Source organism: Priapulus caudatus, unplaced genomic scaffold (genome assembly GCF_000485595.1).
Source record: "Priapulus caudatus unplaced genomic scaffold, Priapulus_caudatus-5.0.1 Scaffold213, whole genome shotgun sequence".
Lineage (NCBI taxonomy): Eukaryota > Metazoa > Priapulida > Priapulimorpha > Priapulimorphida > Priapulidae > Priapulus > Priapulus caudatus.
In genome coordinates, this window is record NW_014577274.1 from 31,222 (window position 1) to 41,300 (window position 10,079).

The following is a 10,079-nucleotide window of genomic DNA, read 5'->3' on the forward strand; positions in this document are numbered from 1 at the left end:
TATATATATATATATATATTAAAGTAATTTTCAAGTTCATTGAATTGCAAGTCAAACAAAGTCATTTCAAAATATAGAAATATATTGTATGTGATAATGTAATGTGTTGATGTGCTGTGTGTAATGTGACACATTTTCCCATTTATTACCATTACCTTTAGTCCATCTTCTATCTCCTCGGCTACCGTTACTTTTATCACTTCTACATTCTTTCTCATCTCTACCTTCTCCCACTCTCTACAGCATCTTCAACTACTCCTCCACTTTCTCCCCCTTCCCTACCTTCTTCACCTCCTCTAAACCCATGCAGTGTTGGTATCTAGTATAGTCTTAGAATAAATACATCTAGGTAGCTTCAGTACAGGTGATGTGGGTGTATGAAGTGTTTTAATGTTAGTGTCAGCGTGGAAAATAAAAGTAAACAAAAGTAAAGTCTAAACGATTGCTCTTAGCATCCCAAATGTACCTGTAAGTGACTCATGGGCACGTCATATGGGAAGGAGCTCAGAATTTCATCTAATAGATCTTCAGTGATATCATCCACAAACTCGTAATTGTGGCGTCCCCATATGACAAAGGCTGTCGCAGTCTGGCCCTTCACGATGTTTCCGATAAACTCTTGCAACATGTTTGCCTGTGTAAATGCACTCCACCGAGATGAGCTGAAGCTCTGCTCGCCATATGCTACTGCAAATGTTTCTAATCTTTGAAGAAATTGTAGTGCCTGGAACAACATAAATAATTAAATAAATAAATAAATAAATAAATAAATATATATACATGTGCACGCATAGTGCACACATATAGTACCTAGACCAGAGGTTATTGGATATTTATTAAAGCAAAGATGTAAGGTTATTATTTTAGGATGGTAATAACTCAGGATTGTACACAGGATTGTACAGGAATATTCGTAAAATAGATAGTCACCTTGGATAACTCACACTACATGACAGCACATGTAACAGAGCATGTGAGAAACAGAAATAGTGTCTTCCTATACTGCATATAGATAATATAACGATGCCTAGTGCCATGATGATATATAGCTTGCCATGCCCAGCTCATCAGTATTGAAAGGGATTTTGTAGAAACTTACCTTGGAAGCCAACGAGGACACTACAATGGCCTGGGAGACGCTTTAACAAGATGCGCCCGTGACATAGTTTGCAGTAAACCAGCCAGAAACTTTGCACAACAATTTTGCACGAGCTAATGAGGAGATTAGTAAAAGTAAAAAAAAATGTCCTCGTTTTCACAAAATGTAAGTGATCCTGTTCACTTTTTATGGTTAAATTGTTGCATTACACTTCCTATTTTGTTATTCCGTTCGATGTGAACAAACACTCGTGACTTATACATAGCCTATAAAAAGCATTTAATGTCATGATCAATATATCAAATCGCCTAGATTTTTTGGATTTTTAACTAGTTGAAAAACAAGCTTATCAGGTAAGAAATTGGGGATATACATTTAGTGCCGTTAGTACTTACTTTTCATGTAAAAAAATTGGAAACAATTTTTTTTAACAAATATACACCATAGAAAATTCGTGACGTAGTCAATTTAAATCCCAATTTTTTTTTCAAACATTCACCACCTAATCCTTAAATGCACAAAAATTACCTCAACAAGCAGGCTTTGCGTATTAGTATCTTTAGCACTGTCTTCGTTGTTGTTGTCACAGAGCTTAGCCTTAGCATACAGTAGTAGCTTTAGCATTACTTGGAAGTCCGAAGGTGTTGCCATTACACACAAATCAACAACCTGGGGAAGTGGTGTGTAAAATCTAAGTCCTCGTGTAGAAAAATAACACTTTACATATGATATAGAACAAGAAAGCATGTACAGGCTCCCTCAATACCTACACAGGCAATGGCAGCATAGTATCTAGCTTGTGCTAAACAGCTCTAGAAACTTAGCTCTTGTTAGTCAACCTGTCGACCGTCTTACAACCAATATAATGCCGAGGACATATTGTATGACGAGTAAGCATACTACTTCCTAATTTTCCCCCAATTATGCACGATTCAATTTGACGAAAGCGAGGTTCACTGGCTACCTTTGTGAAATATTGAGCATGGATAAATACTGCCTGCCTTCAAAAACATCTTTCTTGTGAGTCTTACCTGAAACTTGCTGTGAATAAGATCAAGACAGGTTATCAGAGCAGTGTAGTCACCTTCATTCAGCAGCCACTGTGCTCTAGCTTGGTGAACTCTCTAGAATAGATTAACCGAGTTTAGTGGAACCAACATCAATATTTTACTAATAACCAATTATAACCAAGAATAACGAATTAGACATATTGATTAATGGGTTATTTGTCAATACTTTGTATCAGATGCCAATAGTTACAATTCAGCTGAACAGGATGGATGGCAATAGCAGTAGCACATTCTGTAAGTGTCATGCACAAACAGAATACTGGTTGGTGTTGTATGACAAACAAAGCATGCATATTTGTGCAATGCGTCGCGTCACCACCTGTTTGGATTTTACCTGGGGATCCAGACGGAACTGGTTCACAAATCGAAGGGCTTCATCAAACTTGTGCCTCTGTAGGAGTCGAACAAGACGGGTCTGCGGTAGAGCTTCGGTGAGCAGCCTCACGCGAAGACATGAAGGCACGTCTGCCCCATCTTCTGCAACACCCTCTACAAATATGATCTCCTCCTACAACATAAACATCATAGGGCCTATAGTGAGCAACCCAAATCACAGACGCTACGGTGTGATGGTTCTGTCATCTGCATAGCAATGATATCTTACTATAAAAATTGAACATCTGGCATACCCAACAGCCCAGCTATAGTAAGCATTTGTTCTTGCAATAGAAGCAAATGATATTACGATACCTGATCAACGTTGGATTGTACGAGTGTGGTGGAGCATCCGACTTTCAATGAGTACACCAGCTCAAAGTCTGGGAATGAATGTACTTGTAGGAAGGCATGACCATCACTCGCAGGAGTCAGTATAATTATCTTCACAAGTTGGCTGCAAACATACATCAAGTGAAAATGCACATTCAGCTTTCAAGAGTGCAATTGCTATAAGCATGCCACAATATTCAACATCTAAGCAATAGCCAGTACAAAGCCAAGCATCATGCCCCCGACATTTAACTGTACAGGGTTATGTTAAAGAACTCAAAAGGCCAATGCAAAACAAGACAGTATATTTTTCTTTACTTTAAATTTGTCCCTTGATTCTCTTAGACACTCTTGAATCACAGATTGCAAATAAACTATATGAATGTTACCAAGGAATCAGAATTACTGATGTATCTACTCGTACTACTCGTGTATTTACGAGCTATTCATGATACCATTAACATCTGCATACTCTACCATGTTCATAAATTTATTGAAACTTAACATTATAGATACTTTCTATTTATATACGAGTAGCTTTATTTTATATACGAGTGTTCTTTTAAAGAAATTATTGAATATGAGTAACGCCTCGCATCCACAATATTCACTATCCTTCTTGCATTTTGCGGGTTATAGGAAAGTCGCTTCGTGAGAGTTCGGTTTCTTCCGCGATAACTTTATGAATGAACGGCGTTTCTGTTATCATCGGTGACTTTCGGGAGCATCGCCTATGTCCTTATCTCCCATTATCTTTCCTAGCACGGCTGATGCCCTTCATGATAGAGCCGGCAATGTTTTCTAAATTAAGTCTTTACAACGCAGCTCAGTTACTATATGGTGTAGTAAGAGTACCAAATTTGGGCATGTGACATCAATTATTGTGGATGCGAGGCGCCATGAGGCCTGTGGGAGGGGAAGTTTACGAGCCAATATCTCAGCCTAGGAGTATCGTATTGACAAGCGGTTGCGTTGGTCTTGTTGTTTAGAGGAGCAAAGAATTGCTGCTAATGCAATAGGCATAAAATTATTCCTAGCTCGCAGGCAAAGTAGAATAATATTGCCGGGAATAGCACTTTTCCGTTTTTCCGTTGTACACTCTAGGTATGTATAAGCTCTGATAACATATATACATATACAGGGGTTTAGAATGATACTTTTTGAACACGGATTTCCAATACGGGACTCCCTACCCTCAAAAGAAGGGAGCGTCCGCAGCAAAATAAGGGAGTCCGCAGCAAAGAGGGATGTCCCCGAGTCTGATGGTTGCAAAATTAAAGATAATAACAATAACGCAGTGGCTTATCATTGCGTTGCACGTCTTGTCAAATTTCTTTGGATATTAGCTTGAAAAAATACCGGTATTTCCACGAGCTGTGCTCTGAATGACTACTATGTAGATATGGCAGAATTTTCAGGGAGTCACACGGACCCTGCATTACGTCAAACAGGGACGTCGGACAAGTAAATCTCGTGAGTATTTGACTTCCGGACTTCCTGTTAATTTATTCGCACCGACTATAATATTATATTAGTACATAACAATCACACAGTAGCAGTTTCCAGCAACACCACACTAGCTGCGTTCACATGAGATACACGGCCTCGCGGTCCGTACTTTATCTGGTGGCTTGAAGTCGGCTGAGAATACGCGGCTAACAAACCCGAAGCACGAGACATCGAGGCTTAGCTGGCTAGTATAATATAGACTGTACCTGGTCGACAGTTCCACAACGCTCACTAAATGTCGTGTAGCAAAACGGGTACCGTCTAGGTAAGCGCACTACAGAAGTAGGCCTCCAATTGCGTTCACACGACAGACGAAATAGCGGCCAGCGGGTGCGAATGTTTCAGCGGGCGAATCACTGTTCTGCGCCGAGTAAGCCTACGTATTTCAGTAGCCGTACTTGCTAAGCCGGCCATATAAGTCTTGATATTTTTACGGCGTGGAACGCTCAGTACGAACTGAAAATCCTCGTGTGAACGCAGCTACATCCTCACCCACATGTACCTTATGCACCCTGACAAAAATTCTTCTATCAGTGTAGAAATCCGTCACAGAGTAAATCATTCCACTGTCTCAGCATGATCATAGACGTGCGTCGCCAACACTGACAGCGGCATCCTGTGAAAATTAAATGAAGAGTTGTTAACGTGCAATTTTATTACTAGGTAGACAATGTTCTCCATAAACTATTTAAGCTTTATTTATTTAATTATTTTCTTATTTATTTTTCACATGCAATATTTAGTTCGCAAGCCAGACTTTGAAGCCTAGGAGGCAGACATGTGGAACAACCTGATGGCAAGTGAATGAATTCAGCCATTGGGTCAATATTTCATTCTCAGTCCATTATTCGATTCACAAATGAAAATATCAAATATCGGAATTTCACAATTTGATGGATAACTAATATGCAACTTTAATACATCTAGTAATAGCTTTTTCAAATATGAATTCGAAATAGTGTGTGCACTTGTACCACTTAACACTATCTATGCCAATGTCAAGAGGATAGCGACAATTCCTCTACTCACAATACAGCTTCATAACAATACCTGCAAAAAGATAGGAAGTACAGGAAACAAATCATTAAATGGCAGTCATATGTTGCTAGTAGAAGTGCAATATTGAACAGCAACTGCACATGGCAGGACTAACACACACTGCGAAGCCAGATCCAGCATGTCTGTGTTAAATCACTAGATCAATGCAGCACTATAGTCAAGATTTCGAACACAAGAACAAATGTGTGACCCATGTTGAAAACAGTGATTTCTACTCAGAGTAAACATGCGTATGACACGTTAAAACGTGCAATATAACTTATCAAATTTTTGAGAGGCATAACTGACTCCATTGCACAGCTCCTCATAATGATATATCATATGTATATGAGCGTGGCGTCCAACTGACAAAAGGTGACGCACACCTGCCCATGCCAACACTGTCAGAACCCTAAACAGAAACAATAACGATACCAAAGTAATTCAGTGAAGTATATGGCAAAACATGCATATAATTTATAAAATATAAGACATTCTTAGGTAAGATATGGATATATCACATACCGTAGTGGTTAGAACTACATCTTAAAGTCGTGCCTCAAATGCAGCTGGAAGCGCCGCAGGCAATGGACTAACAGCACCGATCATTGTCTTTATGAAACTCACAAACAGCCACTGGTAAAGTTTACATGTTTATCTAAACAATATCGCTAGAACCATTTTTCTCTCCTTTCTGACTTAGACAATTTGGTTTCGAGATAAAGATCTTATACGTGGAACGATTTCATAAGGCTTTTTAACGGCAATAGTAGTGCCTTCACTATTTATGTAGTTCCGCAAAATATTAATTTGTTAAATAAATCTATGATTAGATTTAGCTATGAAACAAGAAGCAGCCATAGTTCAACATTTTAGGCAACAACACCTTTGAAAAAAATCACATTGGAAACGAAAACTAATATTAACGTAGATACAAGATCTAATAGGTTATCACTGATCTGTTTCACCTGCTGAATTTAACCTCCGTCATTAATACCTTTTTCACTGCAGCAAAGTCTTTATTTCCAGCGCTAAACAAATTCAATGTAATTAATATTTATAGCAGCAAAGTACTCCAGCCAGATATAGATGGTTATGATTAAATTATACCACAAGATATATTTAATGACGAACATGCAACTGAGTCTAGTGAACGCAATTATGATTAAATGTTTTGGTGTTAAATTCACTCCCAATTTTCAGCTAGAATAGGTATTAAGATCTGATGTCATTTTCACTAGCTATGTGGGATAGCAATAGTCATAAGACACTAATTAGCAAATAACTAGTTAGTCTCCGAAATGTTGTTTGCCCACCTTCTGGGAAGTTACCAAGAGTGGGAGCTACTTAATTAAGTTGAGAAAAACCTGTCTAAAGAAAATAAAAAAATTTGTAAATTCCCCAGGTGCTTTTTGCATCACTGAAACGCAATTTCTTCATCCTTATATAAGACTCAATGCATCTAATGGCAAGCATTATATATGGTAGTATTATATTACCTGTAATTATAGATGTATATATCCATAGTGGGAGAATAAACAGAGTTCCATTCATCCTGATATCAGGAAAGTTTCTGCTCCCTTAAAAATAGGCAACAACAAGAATGATTAATCAGGCTATAATAGACTTTCCATAGTATTTCCAGGTTTTGCGCGAGGGGCTGCATGATTTGAGGCCATATACAACTTTTTGGCTCATATCCGCCCAATCAAGGATTCCATTAAAACACAAACAGAGACTCTTATTTGGAAGCTACAATTGCATGTAAAGTGCACAATGCAAAAGCTATAAACGAAGTTGAATTCCCTTCCACACATGGTCTTGTGCTCATGTTAATATTTTATTAAGGGCAGCCAGGGGATTTACTGGACATGAAAAGTATCAAGGGTAGGCCTTCACATACCAGACCAATGCCCCACCTAATTCCGACAATACCAGGAAGACGCCGAAAATCCACGACATTAATCACAAAGAAATATAACAAACTTTACAACCCTACCATCACTAGTGGTAGTGTTTGAATCAATTGGAATGATGTTCCCCTCTCTCACACAAAAAACTTTCTGAAAAGAATTGACAATAAATATATTAACTTAATATAGTAAATTAGTAATGATAATTATAAATAATAATCTTAATAAATTAAGATAATATGAACTTATTATGTAGAGTAAACGACGAATAAACCATATTTTCTTCTTGTTTATAATAAAAAGAGGCTAATTGCCACTAGATGGTATAATCTCAAGCAACGCGATTTGAATATAGTTTCTGTCCTAATTAATTTATCACTGCCAACAATAATAAATGTAAAGCTTGGAATGTGACTACATATACTAGCTACAGCTACATATTAGATCAGCTCACATCTATTAAGGCTATCTAAACATTTGTTGGCAAGTATCTGATAGTAAATGAATGGTACCCGAATTTCTCATACAAATGTGTTATTACGCATGTGAGAACATCGCCACCTTTATTAGGATAGACACAAAAGTGCAAAAGTCGCATTGTTCAGGCCACAATCCGCATTTGTCTGTGTCATCTAAGTGGCAAATCCGTCTCTATACAGAGTCTGAAAACATTAGCCATCAAATTCAAGACTCTAATGATGAAATGGAACATTTACCACATGTGACAAAAATATTATATGATTATAAATATCAGAGCTAATAAATACCGTAGAGTGTACATACGGAAAAACGGAAAATATGCTGGATTCAGCAGCAAATATTTATTCTAACTTTGTTGAATGCGTCTAGGACTAAGTAGTTCATTAGTATGGGTTAAGCCAGCATTCTTATGCTCCTAAATAATACCGCTTGTCTCACGATACCCAGGCCGAGAATATTGGAGCGTAATCATGCCTCCCACAAGCCTCACGCCGCCTCGCATGCCACAATATTCACACTATCCTTCTCGCCTGTTGCGGGTCTGGCATAATTGTTCGCGTCCGCCGGCTTGGAGCGCGATAATTGAATGTCCAATGCCAAATTTGTACTCTTACCACACCATATGTAGTGCGTTCGTTTGCTTCCCCCAGAGCCACCTGCGGTTAACCTGGGTAAGCCAACAATCGAACGCATCTGGGTAGGGAAGATAAACCGAATGGTTTTTTGGGTTACGCCGGCGTTAATTATCATCAATGGATGCCAGTGACAAGAAAAAAGAATAAGCAATGCAATCTTATTAGTTTAATGAAAATCTAAGAATGAGGCAAAGACACGCAGTCATTCGCAGTCATTGCTTCATTACTGCTGAAAGATTTAGATTTTGAAGATTTTGAAGATTTCGTTGCAAATTACATTGAGTGAAATACTTTCCCAAACGAGTGAGGCGGCTCGGCTAGCGGGTTACTTCGGGCCTCACCCGGTAACGCAAAAAACACGTGACGCCCAAATCGAACGTATTTGGGGTGGCCCGAGTTAAGACCCAGGTAACTTGAGAAGCAATCGCAACGGCACTAATAGTAACTGAAGGGCTGGCGTTTGTAAACTTAAATTTAGAAAACATTGCGGCTCCAATCATGACTGACATAGCCAGTGCTAGAAAGATAATGGGAGATAAGGGCATAGGCGATGTCCCCGAAAGTCACGCGATAATAAACGACCGAAACGCCGTTCATGTCATAAAGTTATCGCGGAAAAACCGAAACTCTCACGAAGCGACTTTCCCTAAACGCGGCAAAATGCGAGAAGGATCAGTGAACTATTGTTGATGGCGAGCTCAGGTGAGGGCCTGTGGGAGGGGAAGTTTACGAGCCAATATCTCAGCTAGGAATATCGTTATTGACAAGCGGTTGGTCTTGTTTAGAGAGCAAAGAATTGTGCTTAATGCAATAACTCAATAAAATTATTCTAGACTCGCAGGCAAAGTAGAATAATATTCCAGAAATAGCACTATTTTCCCGTTGTACACTCTAGATATCAATTATATATGTTACTTGGGCATTTCTGGGGTTACCAAAAGTTGGGTTTACACTAAGGCGACTTTAATCATGCAACTTGGCGTTTTTCTATCTTCTACCAACCTCTCTATGATATGTTCAAAGCTCTTACGTTATCGACCGTAGGCGGCAAAACGTTTCAACATTCGAACCGCAGTGTGCGTGCGGGGCGAACGCCGGCTACGCGATTTGTGCATGTATTCCATTGCCGCCAGTGTGGTGCGCGATAGCAAAACCGTGCTCTCCCGCTCGTGAGGGAACACACCTCCTGACCGAGCGTTCTATGAGTGGCCCGCATAAGCAAAAACCTATACCAATTCAGCAATACCTGAGGTTGGGAAAATCGAACATGTCCTAATCTCCGCAACCCCCACGCTCCCAGCCAGTTGGCCGCGCGACTATTACTTTTACACTGCCGATGGTCGGTTTTACAACAGCGAAACTGGTACAGATTCAATCAAATTTGACCTTGGCATGAAGTCGGTAGTGTAAACCTAGCTTCCCACTTCAGATTCCATCCAAAATCACAACACACATATTATTTTACCCATTAGGCTTGCAAAGTGTAAACTAGTAGGTAAATGGCTGTGTCGTTTTAAAATACAATTTCATTTTAGATCGCGCTGTGGTTTACGGCATTGAAAGATCGCAGGCACAAATGTGATTAGAGGTACTGCCTGAGATACTGCGCAAATCAAGAGTGGTCAGA

The 10,079-nt window shown here is 39.2% G+C and overlaps 1 protein-coding gene across 1 annotated transcript in view; it reads right to left on the bottom strand.

Moving 5' to 3' along the window:
* LOC106807407 (kinetochore-associated protein 1-like) overlaps window positions 1–10,079 on the bottom strand; it is a 34,269-nt gene that overhangs the window by 11,437 nt on the left and 12,753 nt on the right. Inside the window, exons 12-16 of the mRNA XM_014809726.1 lie at window positions 2,860–3,001; window positions 2,504–2,677; window positions 2,131–2,223; window positions 1,628–1,768; window positions 467–724 (exon numbers count right to left, since the gene is read on the bottom strand). Of these exons, the coding sequence (XP_014665212.1) occupies window positions 467–724; window positions 1,628–1,768; window positions 2,131–2,223; window positions 2,504–2,677; window positions 2,860–3,001 (808 nt within the window). The remainder of the gene's footprint in view (window positions 1–466; window positions 725–1,627; window positions 1,769–2,130; window positions 2,224–2,503; window positions 2,678–2,859; window positions 3,002–10,079) is intronic.